The 20,505-nt window shown below is 51.0% G+C and overlaps 2 protein-coding genes and 1 long non-coding RNA gene across 5 annotated transcripts in view; 1 reads left to right on the top strand and 2 right to left on the bottom strand.

Annotated features, from left to right (window-relative positions):
• Positions 1–9,377, top strand: part of LOC126942150 (uncharacterized) — a 51,953-nt gene extending 42,576 nt beyond the window's left edge. The window contains exons 2-3 of the long non-coding RNA XR_007721503.1: positions 7,938–8,076; positions 9,134–9,377. This is a non-coding gene — a long non-coding RNA (uncharacterized LOC126942150). The remainder of the gene's footprint in view (positions 1–7,937; positions 8,077–9,133) is intronic.
• EIF3K (eukaryotic translation initiation factor 3 subunit K) overlaps positions 1–17,171 on the bottom strand; it is a 107,554-nt gene extending 90,383 nt beyond the window's left edge. The window contains exon 1 of the mRNA XM_050769315.1: positions 17,168–17,171. The gene's annotated coding sequence lies outside the window, so the exon portion shown is untranslated. The remainder of the gene's footprint in view (positions 1–17,167) is intronic.
• Positions 1–20,505, bottom strand: part of RYR1 (ryanodine receptor 1) — a 158,547-nt gene that overhangs the window by 42,575 nt on the left and 95,467 nt on the right. For 2 of the 3 annotated variants that reach the window (XM_050768867.1, XM_050768868.1), the window contains 17 exons: positions 19,518–19,688; positions 17,954–18,013; positions 17,225–17,362; positions 16,591–16,703; positions 16,314–16,410; positions 15,953–16,059; positions 12,415–12,466; positions 12,220–12,285; positions 10,246–10,345; positions 9,846–9,925; positions 9,674–9,750; positions 8,997–9,070; positions 8,302–8,319; positions 7,115–7,195; positions 2,569–2,657; positions 2,342–2,470; positions 2,127–2,231 (listed from right to left, as the gene is read on the bottom strand). In XM_050768867.1, the coding sequence (XP_050624824.1) occupies positions 2,127–2,231; positions 2,342–2,470; positions 2,569–2,657; positions 7,115–7,195; positions 8,302–8,319; positions 8,997–9,070; positions 9,674–9,750; positions 9,846–9,925; positions 10,246–10,345; positions 12,220–12,285; positions 12,415–12,466; positions 15,953–16,059; positions 16,314–16,410; positions 16,591–16,703; positions 17,225–17,362; positions 17,954–18,013; positions 19,518–19,688 (1,557 nt within the window). Of the gene's footprint in view, positions 1–859; positions 1,716–2,126; positions 2,232–2,341; positions 2,471–2,568; positions 2,658–7,114; positions 7,196–8,301; positions 8,320–8,996; positions 9,071–9,673; positions 9,751–9,845; positions 9,926–10,245; positions 10,346–12,219; positions 12,286–12,414; positions 12,467–15,952; positions 16,060–16,313; positions 16,411–16,590; positions 16,704–17,224; positions 17,363–17,953; positions 18,014–19,517; positions 19,689–20,505 lie in introns of those variants that run through there. The other variant, XM_050768869.1, reaches the window with a different exon arrangement.

Below are 20,505 nucleotides of genomic sequence, written 5' to 3'. Positions count from 1 at the left end.
CCACCACACCCGGCTAATATTTTATTTTTAACAGAGGCGGGATTTCTCCGTGTTGGTGAGGCTGGTCTCGAACTCCTGACCTCAGGTGATCCACCCACCTCAGCCTCCCAGAGTGCTGGGATTACAGGCATGAGCCACCGTGCCAGGTCCAAAGTGATAATTTCATATGGTTCCACCAAATAAAATGGAGAGGGGACTGGACGATACCAGATAAATGAGAGGTAAGGGTCCTTTGCTCCCATGCTAGTTCTACGAGTTGTTGATTCCAATCCTAATATATTTCCACAGTTCCAAAGCTCTGCATTCTGGGTCTAAGGTCCTGACACTCCTAATCTCAAGACCCTACAGTGGGTGGGCGCCTGTGCTTTGTGCCTACCCATGATTCAGTCCCTCTCCTCTCTTAACAATCCCTCAATTTTTGCCTGAGGTGTCCCCCATCCCATAGTCAGAGCATATGAGACTGACCCTAACCTGGTTTTATGGGTGGGTATATGACCAGGCCTGGCCAATCAGAGCTTTCTTTCCCAAGGCTATGGTGATTGGTTCAGGGATGGACATGTGACCCAATAGGCCAGTCAGAGAGAATCTCAGGGGTTTTTTTTTCTTGGAGCACTCAGGAAGGAGATCTCTTCCCTCTGGGGCTGTTAAGAGTAGGGTGGATAGGAGCCTAAGGCACCATTTTCTCCAGCCCAGGGAGACAGCCTGCTTCCAAATGCAGTCAAAGAGGGGACAGTTCTGCTGACATCACTCTAAGCCCTGGATCTGTGATATGAACTGATAAATTCCTTATTTTTCTTTTTCTTTTTCTTTTTTTTTTTTTTTTGAGACGGAGTCTCGCTCTGTCACCCAGGCGGGAGTGCAGTGGCCGGATCTCAGCTCACTGCAAGCTCCGCCTCCCGGGTTCACGCCATTCTCCTGCCTCAGCCTCCCGAGTAGCTGGGACTACAGGCGCCTGCCACCTCGCCCGGCTAAGTTTTTGTATTTTTAGTAGAGACGGGGTTTCACTGTGTTAGCCAGGATGGTCTCGATCTCCTGACCTCGTGATCCGCCCGTCTCGGCCTCCCAAAGTGCTGGGATTACAGGCTTGAGCCACCGTGCCCGGCCTTATTTTTATTTTTCTTAAGCCACCACTTTGCATTGGATTTCTAGCTTTTGCAACCTAGACTAGATGGTGGCGGATGAATTAGTCCTGCAGGATTTGGAATTCTACACGATGATACCAACATTCTCTAGAATTTTAGGATGATACCAACAGCACAACTTCAGCTGCTGTGACACGGAGGAATTGCATACTAAGTTTAACTCCTTTTCAAAAGTCAGATGACAACCAGTTAGGGTTTCTGCCAGCCCCTGGGGCACCTTTGGGCAAATTAGAAAAAAAGGCGCCCCCAAAACACTTCCTGTGGGGAAGTTATAATATGCTGGATACTGTACTGCCATCTGCTGGAAAACTAAAGTACTGTAAAAATACACCATGATGTGTAGGATGTGGATGCCCTCAGAGGTCGTGCCTTTGTGCAGTGCACAACCTGCGGAACGGTATATGGCAGCCTTGAATACGGTTACCAGACAGAGGCAGAGCAAATGGATTAAGTGTTCATGAGACATTGGCAAGGCTGCAAAGGGGTGAGGGAAAGAGGAACACAAGGATTATGGAGACGGGAGATGGTGCTCAACAGGGACCTTACATCATGAATGCCTGATATGGGTGTCATCTGCCGCAAGCAAGATAAAGAAGCAAAACACTTCCTCAGCCCCAGGTTCGAATCTAGAAGCCAGCCCCATCCTAGCCCAAGGACTGTCTACATCTGAGATGACCTCATCGGAGAGAAAAACAGCAACCAATCATAGAGGAGCTCTGGCCATTGGGGCGGTGCCAACACGTCCGATCAATGGAAGCGTGGATGGAAAACCAGCTGATTGGTAGGGCGGGAGGGGCACAGGAGGAGGCGGGGTCATGCAGAGAGCCAATCCAGAAAGAGGATGGATTTGGCCACTGAGAGGGAACCAGTCTGGAACATGCCGGGAGAACGTGGGTGACAAACTGAGCAATGGGGAAAGACTTGGAAATGGACCACTTGGGGGACGCCTAGAAGCAGGTGGATGGAGACCACAGGGGCTCGAACCTGAGCGAGCTTCATCATCATGTGGGCGAACACGTGCAGGAATCCCACCACTGCGTCCCAAAGGCGGCTGTGCGCCAGGCTCTGCTGGTTCCCGGTGCAGGGGCCCTGGGAGGCAGAGGGCCGTGTGAGCAGGAAAGGAATCCCCGAGAAGGGATCAGGGATCGCGATGCGGGACCCCCTCCCTTCCCACTTCCGCCCCAGGGGGAGCGCCCTACCTGGATGTACTCAGTGAGGCTGTTGAACACCTGCTTAGCCACCGACATGGCTTTGGAGAAGTTCCTCTTGCCCTGCTCTTCAATGACATCCTTGCCTGAGTAGTACCAGTAGAAGTCGCTGATGGATTCCTGAGGAGGGGGCGGGCAGGGTGTGAGGGGGTGCTGGGGCCGACCATGGCCCTGCAGCCCCCGACCCAAGTCACATATGAGCCGTCTCACGTCCTCACCTGCAGCCGCAGGAGGTAGTCCACCGTGCAGATGATGATGTTAATAGTGGTCGTGTTCCCTGTCTGTGTCCGTAGGTAGTTCTGGAAATCTGGGGAGATGAAAAGTCATTTATCCAGCACCTCCCATGTGCTAGGGGAGATGAACAGTGGGTCATTTATTCATTTATGCAATACTCATGTGTTGAGTGCCTGTTGTATGCCAGAAGGCATATCATTATCAATTTATTTAATAACTGTGAAGTATTTACTATGTGTCAGAGAAAGAAGGATGATCATTTATTCATTTATCTAAAAATACTGGCCAGGTGGCTCATGCCTGTAATCCCAGCACTATGAAGGTTGAGGTGGGAGGGATGCTTGAGGCCAGGAGTTCGAGACCAGCCCCCCCAGGTCTCAACAAAAAATTTAAAAATTGGCCGGACATAGTGGCTCACACCTATAGCTCCAGCTACCCAGGAAGCTGAGGTGGGACGATCACTTGAACCCAGGAAGTCAAGGCTGCAGTGAGCTGTGATCATGCCACAGTACTCCAACCTGGGCAACGGAGGGAGACCTTGTCAAAAAACAAAAAAAATTCCCCCACAATGCCAGGGACTGTTTTCTTTTACTACTGTATCCCCAGAGCCTAGAATACTGCATGACACATAGTAAGAATGCAACAAATTTGTTGTAGCAAAGAATATGTGACAATCTTAATCTTGTGAGCATGTATTATACACTCAATAAAACATGTTGAATAAATGAACAAGTGACCAATCCTTATGTTCCCTGGCCTTTAGGAGGTGCTCAATAAATATTTGTTGGATAAATGCATGAATATCCCCAGCACATAGCAGGAATTTGATAAAAATTGTTTGGAAACTAATGAGGGACTGAATCTCTATTTCTCCCTGCTACATAGTTGGTGCTCAAAATACATATTTGTTGGAAAAAACTGAATGAATAAATGACCCACCACCACATTTGACACATAGTAGGCCCTCAATAATTTATTTTATTTTATTTTTTGTATTTATTTTTTGAGACGGAGTTTCACTCTTGTTGCCTGAGCTGGAGTGCAGTGGCGTGATCTAGGCTCACTGCAACCTCTGCCTCCTGGGTTCAAGCAATTCTTCTGCCTCAGCCTCCCGAGTAGCGGGGGTTACAGGCATGCGCCACCACGCTCGGTTAACTTTTTTGTATTTTTAGTTGAGATAGTGTTTCACCATACTGGCAAAGCTGGTCTCCAACTCCTGACCTTGTGATCCACCTGCCTTGGCCTCCCAAAGTGCTGGGATTACAGGCGTGAGCCACCACACCCAGTCAAGGAAATCCTTATTACATTGAGACCTGATAATATATGTTCAATCTGAAATTATATTCACCTATTCCCAAAACAGAAGTTTCGCATTGCTTTACTCTGTGCCATGCATTCTGTTCTTTTCTGTCCTGTACCGCTCTAGTTAACTACAAAAGAAGAAATGTGTGGTTCTCATCCTCTCAACCTTGGCTGCACATCAGAACAACCAGGAGGCTTTTAAAAATCCCAGGGCTCAGGCCCAACCCCAGATCAATTAAATTAGAATCTCTAGAGGCAAAATCTAGGCTTCAGTCTCTTTTAAAGCTCCCCAGGCATGCCAGTGTACAATTACGATGAGAACCTCTGCATGAAACTGATTCATGAACGTCTGTCTGATGGGGTGGTTCCCACTATTTAAAAAACATCGTTCTATGGCAGCAAACTGTTAAAGCTGAGTGACGGGTAGTTGGAGGTTTATTATACTGTAGTATATGATTGGAGGTTTATTATACCGTAGGATATGATTGGAGGTTTATTATACTGTAGTATATGTTTTTTTTTTGTTTTTTGTTTTTGTTTTTGTAGAGACAGGGTCTCCCTATGTTGCCCAGGCTGGTCTTGAACTCCTGGGTTCAGGTGATCCTCCTGCCTCAGCCTCCTAAAGTGCTGGGATTACAGGCATAAGCCACAGTGCCCAGCCATGTCCTTTTAAACGTTTATAGCAACATCATGTTGCACAGGAAGGTTTTCACAGCCCCTGAAAGTATTTTCGCCCCCAGTTTTTCTTTCCTCCTAACTTTTGTAGAGTCAGTTCACAATTGCTCTATCACATTGGCTCGACAGAAGGCCCATTTTGCCTAGTTTCATGATATAGACAAAGCCTCCTCAAATATTCAAAAGTTTGTGGGCAAAGGTACAGGTTTTCCCATCAACCCTGCTTTCTAACTCCTTTATTTGTCTTAATTTAAATTGTTAAATTAAACTGTATTAATTTAAATTGGACTATATGCAAAAATAAAAGATACACAGCTCCTGTTAAAAAAAAATTCTGCCGCCGGGCGCGGTGGCTCAAGCCTGTAATCCCAGCACTTTGGGAGGCTGAGACGGGCGGATCACGAGGTCAGGAGATCGAGACCATCCTGGCTAACACGGTGAAACCCCGTCTCTACTAAAAAATACAAAAACTTAGCCGGGCGAGGTGGCGGGCGCCTGTAGTCCCAGCTACTCGGGAGGCTGAGGCAGGAGAATGGCGTGAACCCGGGAGGCGGAGCTTGCAGTGAGCTGAGATCTGGCCACTGCACTCCAGCCTGGGCTACAGAGCGAGACTCCGTCTCAAAAAAAAAAAAAAAAAAAAAAAAAAAAAAAAAAAATTCTGCCAACTGAAAACACCTGTCATAGACATGTGCAAATAAATGAAAGACAAACCTTTTGTCTGCTTTGAATAGCACTGACTCCTCAAGACATGCAAGGGGTCTGAGATTTGAAAGTTATTTCAAGCATCTGTTTGACTGGGCCACGAATTTAGGCAGAGGACTGGGTTGCAAATTTGTTGGGAGACAGCAATTCCTCTCATAACAACATTCTAATTTTCAAAACTTCACATTCCCGAGGAATAAAATGTATTTTAAACCCAAAGACTGATTCCATATTAGTTAAAATTAAAGAATGAAAATCTTAGTCCCAGCTGGGTGTGGTGGCTCACACCTGTAATCCCAGCATTTTAGGAGGCCAAGGCAGGAGGATCGCTTGAATCCAGGAGTTCGAGATCCCCTGAGCAACATAGTGAGATCTCGTCTCTAAAAAATAAAAGACTTAGCCAGCCATGGTGATGCATGCCTGTAGTCCCGGATACTCAGGAGGCTGAGGGGTAGATCACTTGAGCCCGGGAGGCAGAGGTTGTAGTGAGCTGTGATCACACCACTGCACTCCAGTCTGGGCGACAGAGTGAGACTCTGCAAAAAAAAAAAAAAAAAAAAAAAAAAGAAAGAAAATCTTAGTCCCATGGCACAAAGGTATTTAATAAACCTTAAAAAACTGGTTGTGGACACAAGAGTTTTTGAAAATTCAAGACAAAGGGATCATGCTTTATCCTTTGTTGAAAGAAAAAGAATGAAGATTAAAGATATTTAGAAATCAGTTACCTTACAAAGCACTAACCAAGTAGGTGAAGGTTCTATGGTTCTATGGAAGTTAGATTACTAATTGCTCCAATTCTTGTCATGAAAGTTAATTTCCGGGTAGTCTGTGGTTTCCTAATCATCTGCTAAAGGTTATAACCACAATCTTGAGACTGTACATGTTTGTTATAGGAAATGGCATTGGGTAGAATGTTTTTTGTGCAGAATTTTGACTCTTCTGTAAAGTTGTAAACTAGGTTTGCGGCGTGAGACTGTATTTCTCATCACTGATGTTGTGTAATTAATTTGCTGTCATCTTCAATCTTGTTAAATTGGCTGAACCACAACAAAACGGAACTCTTGCTTAAGATAGGAAAGAATCTGTCGGCCTTCATACAGATCTTTCCTCTGCAAAGATTTTATAAGCAAAATAAACAAACGATTCTAATAGATTTATTTTTAAATGCCAGGCAGTTTTTTCCTTTAGGTCTTTTCTGGACTTAAAGTACAGAAATCCACCACGTGTATTGAACTTTGGCAGCCACTGCAGACTGCCTGTGGGAAAATAGCGTGTGACAAATTGTCCATTTGAGCAAATTGATTTTTGGCCAAATTGGTTTTTGGCAGTTTGCTTTTGGGGAATTGGACTGGCCAGAGGAGATGAAGCGGAAGCAAAGTGGCTAGATTCCAGAAATTCCAGAGTTTTTTTTTTTTTTTAGAGGGAGTTTCGCTCTGTTGCCCAGGCCGGAGTGCAATGGTGTAATCTTGGCTCACTGCAACCTCCGTCTCATGGGTTCAAGCGATTCTCCTGCCTCAGCCTCCTGAGTAGGTAGGATTACAAGCACGTGCCACCACACCTGCTATTTTTTTTTTTTTTTCTATTTTTAGTAGAGACGGGGTTTCACCATGTTGGCCAGGCTGGTCTCGAACTCCTGACCTCACCCGCCTTTGCCTCCCAAAGTGCTGGGATTACAGGTCTGAGTCACTGCGCCCGGCCTCCAGAGAGATTTCGAAGCTAGGTGGATCGACACTGGCTGGAGAGTGGCTATCATTGATAGCGGGAGGAGGGGATTGGACACTAACTCAGGTAACCCTTCTGTACCCGCCCCAAATCTCGGCTTCCCCTCCACCCCACGCCCCTCCTCCTCACCATTATTGTGCCCCTCACAGAGCAATTGTAGGAATCGGAACAGGTCTTGTGTGAATTCATCATCCGCCATGACCTTCTCTCCTGGGTGGAAAGGAGGGGACAGGGCCCAGGAGGGGTCAGATGCGCCAAGACACAGCGCACACATGCACAAGGCCCACGCACACTGCACACGCATGCACAAAGCATGGGGGTGCTGGGAGGAGTAGCCGCCACTCCAAAGACACTGTGAGGGCCATGGGCATCCATGACGCCAGGTGGTCTTGACCTCAGAGCCCATGACATCAGCAGATGGAGACTCGAGGGGCCCTGAGTCATGAAGCTGAGGCCTCAAGTGTCTTTGTACATCAGTGCCCTCTGATGTCACCACTTGTGTTACATTCGGGAGTGTCTGCTGACCTAGCAGACATTCAGGCAGCTGGTGATTCCCTCAGCCCCCCTTCAGGCCGTGGAGGTTAATGGATTATGGGGGTTTGGGTCACCTTCACACAAACGCTCTGGACAGGGGAAGATTGGGCTAGGATAAGGGATGGAGATTGAAAGCCAGCCAATTGGCCCAGATGCCTTGAAAGCAGCCAATCCAGGAGTAGCAGAAGGGAGGCGTGTAAACAAGGGCCAATCAGAATGGGCATCTGAAAGAAGCAAATCATGGTGGGCAGTAGGGGAGGAGGCTAGACCGCAAATGGGCCAACCAGAGCAGGCGCAGATGAGGCAGGCGCTGAGGGGGCAGGCGCACACCAATCAGAGTGGATGCCGGAGGCAACCAATTCGGTTGGTGGGTGGGAAACGCTGACCGACCAATCTGAGGTCGGGGCGCAAAGAGCAGAGTAGGTGGGAGTGGGGATCACTCCACACCGGGACTGCGAATCTGGGTCTGGAAGACCAACAATATCCAGCTGGAAAGAGATCTTTGCCGTGTTTTCTAGCTTCTGTTTTACACATGGGGAGAGTGAAGCTTAGGGAAGGTAAGAGGCTTGTTCACAGGCCCATGTATTCTCAGTGGCTGGTCTGGGGCCTGAATCATGCTCCCCAGACTCCTGATCTCCAGGTTTTGCACTGGCAGGGCGCACCTGCCGAAGTCCCTCCCTCCCCTCCACGTCCCAGATCCTCAGCCCCCAGGTGGAGGGGCGGACGGGGTTAGGAGGGGTGGGTGGCAGCAGCACAGCACAGGGGTGGGCTGGGGGAATTACCGTTCTGGCGATTGATGACTGGGGCAGCCAACAGGATGGGAGGAGGAAGCAGGAGAAAAGAGAGAAAAAGAGAGAGGGAGACAGAGACCGCAAACACACACAATGACAGTCAGGGACAAAGACACAGAAAGACACACACAGAGAGAGGAACAACCCACAGAGAGAAAGGCAGAGTGATAAGGAGACAGAAGGAAGTAGATTAGCAAGGAAGGGGATAGGAAATGAGGGTAAAAGCAGAGGGAATGAAAGAAGAGGATGGAGAGGGAGAGAGAGAGATGAAGACGTAGAGGTGGAAAGGCCGGAGCGAGGATCAGGGTAGAAAGGTTAGACACGTCACAACACGGCAAAGAGGAGACGTGATTAACCCGGATTAGGGACATTAATAAGAGAACAGCAACCAGGGCGTGACATTTGGGGCACGTGGAGGGTGGGGTCCTTGTGGTGATGGGTGAGAACACAAGACAGAATGACTTCTGGTCGGCGGGGGAAGGTGCGTGGTGGACATGGGTAGGGAGACCCCGGGGGGATGGAGAGGGTGGGACTGGGGGACCACAGCAGAGGGAGGGACCCAAGGGAGCCCTTGGGAACCAGTGTCTTCGAGGAAGGGAGCTTTGGGCAATGGTGGGTGGGGGTGGGTGGCGGGAATCCCAAAAGAAGATGTCCCAGGGAGAGGGAAGCCCAAGGGAGGGCCTCACCAGTGCCATCCTCGTTCACCATGCCCAGCCCCTCGGCCTTGTTCTGTCTCTCAAAGGCATTGAGATCCAGTACGCTGAGGAAAAGAAAGGAAAAACGGGGGTGGATGTGATGAAGCCTCTGCCCTCCTCTCTTCCAGGGCCTGGCAGCTCCCAACCATGGTAGGCTGGAGAGCCACAGTATATCATGTATGCGCTGAAATCAAGAGGAAGCAGAAATGAAGAGTTGGCAGAAGCTAGGACATAAGGTAGGGCCAGGATGAACCATGTGCAAGCTGAAATAACGAAGAACCAGAAACCACCCATTTAGCAAAAGCTGCAGAGGGCAGGAAAAGTCAGCCAGCAGCAAGAGACGAATAAAGGCAGACAACAGTAGAGGCATATTAAGAGGGGTCATCAGAGAGCTCCTAAATCTCCCTGTCAAGTTCCCCTTGAGTTCTCAAGTTTTTGGTTCCACTGTCTGGAATCCATAATGCAACTCATTCTTCAAGCCTATGACATTTTGCCTTCCTGATTGTTCTACATTAATTCTTATAATAAATTCCCTGTTATTTGAGCGATTCTGAGTGAGTCTCTTTCCCTGGACTGAAAGAGCAGAATCTGAACCGGAAATGGTACCGGGAGTGGGGTGGCAGTGGTACCAAACAGAGCTTAACAAGAAGAGGTCCACTCGAACCTACCTGCATGTTTGCATCAGTGCCTGGATACTCTGGAAGAAGCCAACTTCCTTCTTGTCCTTAAGATAATCCAGCATTTTCTGCAGAGGGGGAGGCAGGGGAGGAGGAACTGGGAGTCACACAAGAACCTCCCACCCCTCTTTGCCTTCCTCTGAAGTCCCTTTGCCTCTGTTACCTGCTGGACCTCAGCATTGCCTCCATTGAGGATGGAGATGCCCAGCTTCAGGGTGGAGGACACCATGGCACCTGTCTCTCCTGGAGGGAATGGGAGACAAAAGATGGCCCACCCAGTTGGAAGGCAGTGTGTTCCAGCCAACAGAAAACAGCCATCCCAAGGGATGTGAGAAAGGGGATGTAAGAGTGTGCCAAGGTGTGCATGCAGGGGTGATCGTGACTGAAGGATGAGTGAGAAATTGCAAGGCAGGTATGCAAGGGGAAGCTGCAAGGGCTGGGGTGTGCGTGCAAACCACAGGCATGGAGGGGTGGCAAATGGGTCCGCAGGAAATGGGTGAGCCGGGAAGAGTGAGGATAGGATGAGTGCACTCGGAAGAGCCCAATGAACATGTGAGGGGCACCTTTGCAGGCACTGATCATCTGCAGCACCATCTCGGCTGCCCCCCGGGTGTGCAGCCGTGCTTGCTGGTATAGGAGCCGCTGCTTCTCCATCTCTTTCTCCTGGGCAGGGAGGCAGACCCATGGGGGCAAGTCCAGGCTTTCCAGCCTAGCCTTTCCCCCTCACATTCTCACTTCTGCCCTCCCTGTTCCAGCCACATCCACAACTCACTCCTTCAACCATGAGCTCCTTCCATCCCCTGGGGCTCACACCCTTGATATAGCTCCTGTACCTAGCACGGGGCTAGGCATAGGGCAAAATCTACATAAATCAGAGCTGGGCATGCAGCAGTCTTAACCTGGGTCCATGGGCCTCCAGGCCATCTGTGAACTTGGATGATGGAAAGTTACATTTTTATGTTTTCCATCCTTTAACAGAAATGTAGCATTTCCTTCTTTTATGGATGAAACCATAAATCACAGCAATATTAGCAAAATTTGTGGTTTTGTCACCAATAAAAATCACAGATGTGGCCAGGCGCAGTGGCTCACGTCTGTAATCCCAGCACTTTGGGAGGCTGGGGCGGGGAGATCACAAGGTCAGGAGGTCAAGACCATCCTGGCTAACAGGGTGAAACCCTGCCTCTACTAAAAATACAAAAAATTAGCCGGGTGTGGTGGCGGGCGCCTTTAGTCCCAGCTACTCGGGAGGCTGAGGCAGGAGAATCGCTTGAACCAGGGAGGCAGAGCTTGCAGTGAGCCGAGATCGCGCCACTGCACTCCAGCCTGGGCGATAGAGCGAGCCTCTGTCTCCAAAAAAAAATAAATAAATAAAATAAATCACAGATGTTTCCATACCACATTATTATTAATGTATATTCCATATCACATTATTACTGCAGAATTAGAACCATTTCCTATTGAAATTCTGCTCTTTTGGTCCAGGAAGAGAGATTCACAATGGCTCAAAGATGTCTTTAAATATCACTTATGTTCATCACTACTTCTCAATTATAGTAGCTGCTGGATCCATTGCTAGATCTTTTTTTTTTTTTGAGATGGAGTCTCACTCTGTCACCCAGGCTGGAGTGCAATGGCGTGATCTCAGCTCACTGCAACCTCCACCTCGTGGATTCAAGCTATTCTCCTGCCTCAGCCTCCTGAGTAGCTGGGATTACAGGCACGTGCCACCATGTCCAGCTAATTTTTGTATTTTTAGTAAAGACGGGGTTTCACCATGTTGGCCAGGCTGGTCTTGAACTCCTGGACTCAGGTGATCCACCTGCCTTGGCCTCCCAAAGTGCTGGGATTACAGGTGTGAGCCACCGCGCCCCGCCTTAGATCTTATTTGATAGATTAACAACGTACAAGTACTACTGGATCACAAATTCATTTTTAAAATATTTTGATAGCTACTCAATACTTGTTTCCTCTGCTATGAATTCATTTTATACATTTAAAAACATGATCCTGAGAAAGTCTTCACCAGGTGCCAGAAGGGACTCTGGCACAGAAACAGTTAAGATAACTATGACGTAAATGCTTGCTGACTGTCTCAATGAATGAATGAATCAGTGAATTGCACGTTTCCTAGCTCTTTCTTGCTGCCTGGCCTTGGCATATACTATCCTCCCTACGTGGAACATTTTTCTCTTTTTCTTCAACTGGCAGGCTCCTTTTATCCTTCTGCTCAGAAGTCCCCTCCTCCGAGAAGCCCTCCCTGATACCTTTTCCTGCAGGCTGGGTCAGGCACCTTGCTTGGGCTGCTGTATCCCCGCAAGGTTCCCCCATAATCATCCCAGCCCTCACCCCTCTGCCTGAGCTTCCCCCATTACCATGGTGCACACCCTGTGGTGTTAGTTTGGCTGGTGTTATCTGTCTCCCCAGTGGACTGACTTGGTCACTGTTGTGTCCCCAGAGCTTTGCTGAATGAATGGGAGATGACTGCAGTCAGGGTCCCCCATCCCTTCCCTCCAGGACCTCCTGAGCCCACCTACCTCAAAGGAGACCTCAACCTCCTCTTCACCTTCGCCGTTCTCCCCTCCCTCCTCCAGGTGGCAGCTCTGGGGAGGGGGCATCAGTTAAGGGATGAACAAAGCAGACCCCTCCATCCCGCCCCAGCCCTTTTTGTGGACAAGCACTGCAGGTGGGGGGAGGGAAACATGCCCCAGATGAGGTGGGTGGGGCCTCACCTTTGCCATGATATCAGCATAGGCCATGTACAGGTAATCCTCGTCCAGTTTGCTGGGGAAGTAAGCAGGGGAGTGGTCAGGACCTGGTGGAGAGGACCCCCATCTCATAAGAGCTTCTGGGCTGGGCACGGTGGCTCATGACTGTAATCCCAACACTCTGGGAGGCTGAGGCGGGCAGATCACTTGAGGTCAGGAGTTTGAAACGAACCTAGCCAACATGGTGAAACCCCATCTCTACTAAAAGTACAAAAAAATTAGCTGGGCGTGATGGTGTTTGCCTATAATCCCAGCTACTCCGGAGGCTGAGGCAGGAGAATTGCTTGTACCCAGGAGGCAGACGTTGCAGTGAGCTGACATTGTGCCACTGCACTCCAGTCTGGGTGACAGAGCAAGACTCCATATCAAAAAAAAAAAAAAAAAAAAGAGAGAGCTTCTGGTTTCCTTTGGAGGGCCAACCATACTCAGGCTGTGTGGCTCAGGTGGCTGGAGTGGCCATTGCCAGGGTGGCTTATGACAGATGCATGGCCGATGAGGACTTTTATCTGTGTGGCCACGATGACAGGTAAGAAATGGTCATGTTGTCCATGCTGTCCAGTAAAATCCATTCTGGGAGTTGTTGTTTTGTTTGTTTATTTTGTTTTTGAGGCAGGGTCTTGCTCTGTTGGCCAGGCTGGAGTGCAGTGGTACAATCAAGGCTTACTGCAGCATTGACCTCCCAGGCTCAAGTGATCCTCCCACCTCAGCCTCCTGAGTAACTGGGACTATAGGCACATACCACCACACCTGGCTAATTTTTCTATTTTTTGTAGAGATGGGGTCTTGCTATGTTGCCCAAGCTGGTCTCGAACTCCTGGCCTCCCAAAGTACTGGGATTAAGGGCATGAGCCACCACACCTGGCCCATTCAGTGAGGTTTGCTGGAGCTAATGGCGGAGGCACTACCTTTCCACTGGGGATGCTAAAATGGAGTGATGGAAGGCTGGAGCTCCCAGGGCCCTCTTGCCATGTGTCAGCCCAATAACAAGTATGGCCAATCCCTTTCTGCTTGGGTCTCCTGTACAATGGCCAACACCTGCTGAGTGTTTACACTAACACCATGTCAGTGCCTGTTCTAGGTGCCTTGTATATATTGACAAACTGACCCTCACAGTCATTCAGTTGGGTGGGTATGTTACTAGCCCTATTTTATAGGTGGGGGAACTAAGATACAAAGACCCTTCTTGGCTGGGGTCACACAGCTTGCACTGGGACTCAACCTGGATGGCCAAACTCCAGAGACATTGCTCTCCCACAGGATGCAAAATAGGACACTCAAATTCTTCATCACCTTGCAGCCCAAGATGGCCTCCTGTCAGAATTTCTGGCCAATGAGATCTGTGTGGAAGCCCACCAGAGAGATAAAGAGACCAAAGATCTCTTGGATAAAGAGACCAAAGAAGTCTGGGTGCGGTGGCTCATGCCTGTAATCCTAGCACTTTGGGAGGCTGAGGTGGGCGGATCACCTGAGGTCAGGAGTTTGAGACCAGCCTGGACAACAGGGTGAAATCTCGTCTCTACTAAAAATACAAAAAAAAAAAAAGAAAAGAAGAAAGAAAAATAGCTGGGCACGGTGGCATGCACCTGTAATCCCAGCTACTCTGAAGGCTGAGGCAGAAGAATCGCTTGAACCCGGAAGATGGAGGTTGTCGTGAGCCAAGATCACGCCACTGCACTCCAGCCTGGGCAACAAGAGCAAAACTCCGTCTCAAAAAAAAAAAAAAAAAAAAAAGAGAGACCAAAGATCTTGCTAAGGGTGAAGAGTGGGGAGCCTTTCTCCTTCTTTCTGCCTGGCATGTGGCTGTGATGCCTGGAAGTGCAGCATCTACCCAGGACTACAGACAAAAGCTCAGAAAGGCAGAGCAGAAAGCTAGAAAAACCCTGGGCCCCTGTCAGTGTCCCTGTGCCACTGCCCAGTCCTGAAGTCTTTAGCTCTTGACTTCACGTTATATAAGAAAAATAAACCCTTGCCAGGCGTGGTGGCTCACGCCTGTAACCCCAACACTTTGGGAGGCTGAGTGGGGAGGATTGCTTGAGCTCAGGAGTTTGAGACCAGCCTGGGCAACATAGTGAGACCACCATCTCTACCAAAAAAAAAAAAAAAAAATAGCCAGGCATGGAGGCACATGCCTGTAGTCCCAGCTACCAGCAGGCTGAGGCAGGAGGATCTCTTGAGCCCGGGGTGATGTGGAGTGGGGGGGTCTGAGCTGCAGTGAGCTATGATATGACTCTGCATTCCAGCCAGGGCAAGAGAGCAAGACTGTCTCAAAAAATAAGCCAGGTGCAGTGGCTCACGCCTGTAGTCCCAGCACTTTGGGAGGCCGAGGCGGGAGGATCACTTGAGGTCAGGAGTTTGAGACAAGCATGGCCAACATGGTGGGAACCCATCTCTACTAAAAATACAAAAATTAGCTGGGTGTGGCAGTGGGCGCCTGTAATCCCACTTGCTTGAACCTGGGAGGCGGAGGTTGCAGTGAGCTGAGATTGTGCCACTGCACTCCAGGCTGGGTGACAGAGTGAGACTCCATCTCAATAAATAAATAAATAAATAAATAAATAAATGAAAACAAAATGAAAAATAAATCCCTGTGCCTTCATTCCTTTATCCACACAAAGGAGCTGCAATAATCCGTCTCACAGTGTGGCGGTTAAGTGAGAGGATAGAGATGTCACCGCTTAGCTTGGTGCCTGACACATAATAAGCATTTGATGAATGGCTGCCTGCTACTGTCAGCAGTAGCAGCAGCAGCTGCGCCATCTGCATCACAATTATTTATTACTAAGCCTGTCATTAGCCCACATGAAGCCTTTGAGGGAATTAGAGAAAACTCCCCCACTACTTCTGTCTGTTGGAAATTTGTCCTACATATGGATTTTTTTCATAATATACTGATTTTATTTGAGCAAGACACTTTCTTCTAGAAAAGCCTAGTTAATCTATATTGTCTGTGATGTGAACCCCTCAGAGATGCCCTTGTGAACTGTTCAGCCATGCAACGGTGTATGGTGGCTGTGCCTGTCCTAACAAAGTGATATTTATGTTTCTTTTCTTTTCCTTTTGAGACAGAGTCTCACTCTGTTGCCCAGGCTGGAGTGTAGTGGTATGATCTTGGCTCACTGCAAACTCTGCCTCCTGGGTTCAAGCGATTCTCCTGCCTCAGCCTCCTGAGTGGATGGGATTACAAGTGCCCACCACCAAGCCTGGCTATTTATTGTATTTTTGTAGAAACGGGGTTTCTCCATGTTGGCCAGGCTGGTCTTGAACTCCTGGGCTCAAGTGATCGCCTGCCTCGGCCTCCCAGAGTGCTGGGACTATAGGCGTGAGCCACTGTGCCTGGCCGGCAAAGTGACATTTAAAGATCTGTCTGTCCTGGGCCTCCCCAGGACCTGGAGGGCCTCTCCTGAGGCACAGGGAGGCTGCTGGGCTGGAGTTGGGGGCGGCCAGGTGCCCCTCTTTCCTAGGACCTTGGGGGCATTTCTGGGGCCCTAGGAAGAGTCCTCACCTCTTTTCCGTCAGGGCAGTGCGGCTGAAGTGCAGGACCAACTGGTGCAGGGGGTCTGGCTTCTTTTCTTCCACCTCTTCCTCCTCCTCCTCCTGCTCCCCAGCTTTCTAGGGGGAGAGCAGAGGCTTGAGGAGAGTGTTTCTAGAGTCCCCTTCTATTACCTCCCCCATGTCCCTGTTAGTCTGGATTTTTTTTCTCTTTTCCCACATTCTGCGCCCTACTTTGGTACTACTCAAGCCAGGAGCTGGCATTTCTGTACCCCTTGATGTGGAGCGCGACCCCTGGAGGTGTACCAAGGGTGGCCTCCACCCCTAGCCCTATCCAGCTCCCCCCCCACTCCCCCAGGCGGGCCCCAGCTCACTGAAAGGTCATCTATCATGCGGTCCTCAAAACTGTGGTCTTCAGTCAGGATCCATGCAGCCTTGTAGCTCTCCAGGAACATGTTACATGCCCGGTGCCTGCAGGGGAGAGGTGTGACGTCACTGGGACGCGCTCTCCTCCATGCCTCCCGACCTCCCATGCGCCTGCAGCCCCCAGTCATCCCCAAGGCGCCATCACGTTGGCCCTCCATTTTCCAGACTCTCCAGCCACCCTTTCTCCGTGGCCCTTCACGCTCCCTTTGTCCCCGGGGGCCTTACGTGGGCAGGTTGTACAGGGGCGTCATACGGAAACAGGCCACGACTGCCCGCCGGCGCTGCTTGGACAAAAGCTTGTGCCACACGGCCTTCTTAGACTTGTAAGGGTGCTCGGTCTGGGGAGGGGAGAGCGGGACAGTCACATCTCCAGATCCTGCCCCTCTCACTCCAAGCCCTGGATGAAACTGCCCAGCTGTGCCCAAGTCCATATTCAGGTACGACACACACGGCAGAAGGAAAACCTTGTCTCCACCAACAGAGTCAGGGTCCTGACTCCGCCTCCAGACCTAAGTTTCCATCCTAGGCCTGGTCCCACAGAGCCAAGACTATGACCCAGGCCACGACCAATTCTACGACCCACCCAAGGCCCTGCCCACGAACTCAACGCTTCTCCTCTAGGCCCCACCCCTAGATCTAAAATTCTGCCCCTTCCCCGTCCCGCCCCCAGATGCAAGATTAAGCAGCAGACCCCTCCCCCGATCCAGTCTAAGGCTCACCGTAAACTCCAGGATCCACCTCCTGCCCCGCCCCAAAACTTAATAGTCATCTCCAGACCCCACCCACATTCTTAAAGCCCCTCCCCCCTGCCAGGCTCCGCCCAGAGACCCAGCAGAAAGACCCATTCGGCCCCACCCACCTGGTCCAGGTGGTAGAGCACGGCTGACACTTCCTGGACTCTGCGCACGATTTTCTCCGGGTCGTCGGCGTCCTCCTCACGACCCGGGACGCCCCAGTACAGGGCCATCTGCCAGCGCAGAGATGGGGAGCCTTCGACCTGAGAGGAGGAAGGAGGGTTCGGCGTGAGGGACCCTCCCCACAGAGTCGGCCAGATGTTCTCTTTCCGTTTTTGGGAGCACTCAATGGGCGACTGCATGTTGAGGCCTTTCTTCTTCATCATTTTGTTTTGAGACGGAGCCTCGCCCCGTCCCCCAGGCTGGAGGGCAGTGGTGCAATCTCGGCTCACTGCAACCTCTGCTTCCTGGGCTCCAGCGGTTCTCCTGCCTCAGCCTCCCCAGCAGCCAGGACTACAGGCACCCACCACCACACCCGTCTAATTTTGTACTTTTAGTAGAGAGATGGGTTTTCACTGTGTTGGCCAGGCTGCTCTCGAACTCCTAACCTCAGGTGATCTGCCTGCTTTGACCTTCCAAAGTGTTGGTATTACAGGCGTGAGCCATTGTGCTGGGCCTAATTGTTGTATTTTTAGTAGAAACATGGTTTCGCCACGTTGGCCAGGCTGGTCTCAAACTCCTGACCTTTGAGGTCTTTCTTCGATGCCTGGTCCTTGGTAAATGCTCAAACCTTCGCTAATATTGTGGTTATTATTCTGACTTGCTTCTTTTGCTTGCAGAGAAAGGAGGCATACCTTTCCCTGAAGGTGAAGGTTGTTGTTCAGAAATTCCCGGACCTCCTCATCTGTGTCTTTCTGGGGAGACAGGGCCAGGCTGGGTCACTCTGGAGTTCCCAGCCTCCTTCCTGACCCACAGCCCTTTCCTTCCAGGCCCAGTACCCCAGGAACTGAAGGCGTTTTTCTTGGGGCGGGGGGTCTGAGAGAAACAAGAGGATGCAGAGGTAGACAGGGGTCGGAAGGGGTCCTAGGGGGGCCAGAGGGTCAGAGTCACCTTGAAGATACAGTAAGGATTCGAGGGGCCTCATGGGGGTTTGGGAAGAGGCAGAGGGTGACAAGAGGATTTCATCAAAGGTCAAATATGGCCAAAGAGGGATGATTGGGGGTCAGAGTGGGGCAGGGAGTCTTTGAAGATCAGAAGGGGTCAGCAGAGGTCATGGGGGGTCAGATAGGTCAACTGAGTCATTGGTTACACAGGGGCCAAAGGGGGCATCAGCAGGGTGGGGGTTCACTGGGGTTCCAGGATGGAGAGCCCTCAAGGACCAAGGTGAGGGGTCCATGGGACCCTGGAGGGCTCTCTGGGGTCCTGGCAGGACTCAGGAGTCCTGGGAGGTGCCTGAGGTCCTGAGGGAAGTGGTGTCCTGGTGGTAGCAGGGTAGCAACTGGGTGATCTTTAGGGGCCAGGGGTTAGTAGGTTGTCAGGTTGTTGGTGTGGTCCTGGGGGTAGGGCTATAGGGGTCTTGGGGCAGAATCCTGGGAGGGTTCTTTAGGGCCCCTGAAACTGGAAAGGATCGGACAGGAGGGAGATTGTCCTTGTTGTCCCATACAAGGGGTAAGTGGGGTCCCGGGAGGCCGCCTCGACATCCCAGCGAGCTTAAGAGGTTCTAGGGCCCAGGTCCTTTGGTCTCCAGGACACTTGAGACCTCAGAAGTTTGGGTGCAGTCCTGGGGATGGGGCTCATGGATCCTGGGGAGTTACTCAGGGTCACAGGGGCTCCCTAAGGCCCTGAGAGTTCTTGGGGGCTTAATTGGGCATCAACAGGGCCCAGGGGGAGGCGTCAGCCAGGTCCTGAAGGAAAGGGATGGTGAGCCGAGGGCTCGGGGGAACCCAGACGTTCAGTCTTAGCGGGGAGGGAAGGAGGGGTCATGAGGGTCTCAATAGGTGCCAAGGGGCTTGAAGGGGCCTTGGTGGTGGGTTCAGAGGAGTCTCGGGGGCTCATCTTGTTGGGCGGGCTCTCAGGATCTCAGCAGGTGTGGCATGGTCCAGTAGTGGAGGCAGCGGGGTCCTGCAGTCCTCATGGGGGTCCTAGGGGTCCTAGAGCTTTTCTAGGTTTCAGTGGGGTTTCAGTGAGGGCCCTTAGGTCTGTGGTGCCCTGGCAATATCTTGAGTGGGGTCCTCAGGGCATCCCAGAGGGCCCAGTGAGTCCTCAGGGTCCTGGAAAAGAACTCAGTAGGGTCTGAAGAGAAGGCTCCCAGGGACCCGGGGGGTTCAGTGGGATCCTGGTTGTCCCCTAGGGTCCCAGGGGCTCAGTGGGTGCCAGGCGGCATCCTGGAAGGTTCCAAGGACGGGGCTGGGCAGGCACCAGGGCGTAGCGGGTCTTGGCCAGCGTGATGAGGTCCTGGTCGGTGGGCGCGCACATGTTCAGGCCGATGGGCAGCATCTTCTTCAGCGTGGCCACGATCAGCGACGTCTGCACGGAGTACCGGTCCCCACGGCGCTTCTTCTTCGTGCGTTCCTGGTCCGAGCCACCGGACTGTGGGGACACAGGGCTCAGCATCAGCCCAAGCCCCAATCCCAATCCCGCCCCAACCTGTGGCCATCATCCACACCCCAGGCTCCAGTCTGGACAGCAGGCGCTCCCTCCCCAACGGCCAAGGACACCTCAATTCCACCCCAGCCTTGCTGACCCTACACTTCAGGCCTGCAGCCGTGACTGGAGACCCTCCAGACCCAAGCCCACAACCAAAATTCCCAGTTGCTTGTTTTTTAAACAAATGTATGTTTAGAGATGGTGTCTTGCCATGTTGCCCAGGCTGGACTTGAATTCCTGGGTTCAAGTGATCCTCCTGCCTCAGCCTCCCAAATAACTGGGACTATGGGCACACACCACCGTGCCTGCCTGGCTCCAATTTCTAACCCAGGCCCATCCAGATTTTCCCCAATTCTGGGCCTATCTCAACTTCTAGCAGTCATCTTCCAGAATCCCCTAGGAACCCCAGTACAACACCCCGTCCACAGCATGCACAACCCCACACTTCACATCCCAAGACCGAGTTCTCAAGAATGAAACAAAGATGCAGGCCCACAAAGAGTTCAAGAGACAAGAGAAGTTGCAAGAAAAAGACACTGAGAGACTGAAAAAGACAAGGAGACAGGAAGACCAAAGATGCAAGACACATCCAGAAAGACCTGGAAGCAGAGACACGGGGCACAGAGTCCCACAGCCGTGTTCTGGAGCCTTGGGTGCAGACCCGGGGCCAGGGCCACCTCAGTCATGCCAACGAGAAGCCCCGATGACAAGCTTTGGGCAGAGCCACATCCACGCTGGCTGGCAACTTTGAGCATGACCC

This window comes from Macaca thibetana, chromosome 19 (genome assembly GCF_024542745.1).
Source record: "Macaca thibetana thibetana isolate TM-01 chromosome 19, ASM2454274v1, whole genome shotgun sequence".
NCBI lineage: Eukaryota > Metazoa > Chordata > Mammalia > Primates > Cercopithecidae > Macaca > Macaca thibetana.
The sequence above is the reverse complement of the archived record's forward strand: the minus strand, read 5'-3'. Positions and strand labels throughout refer to the sequence as shown.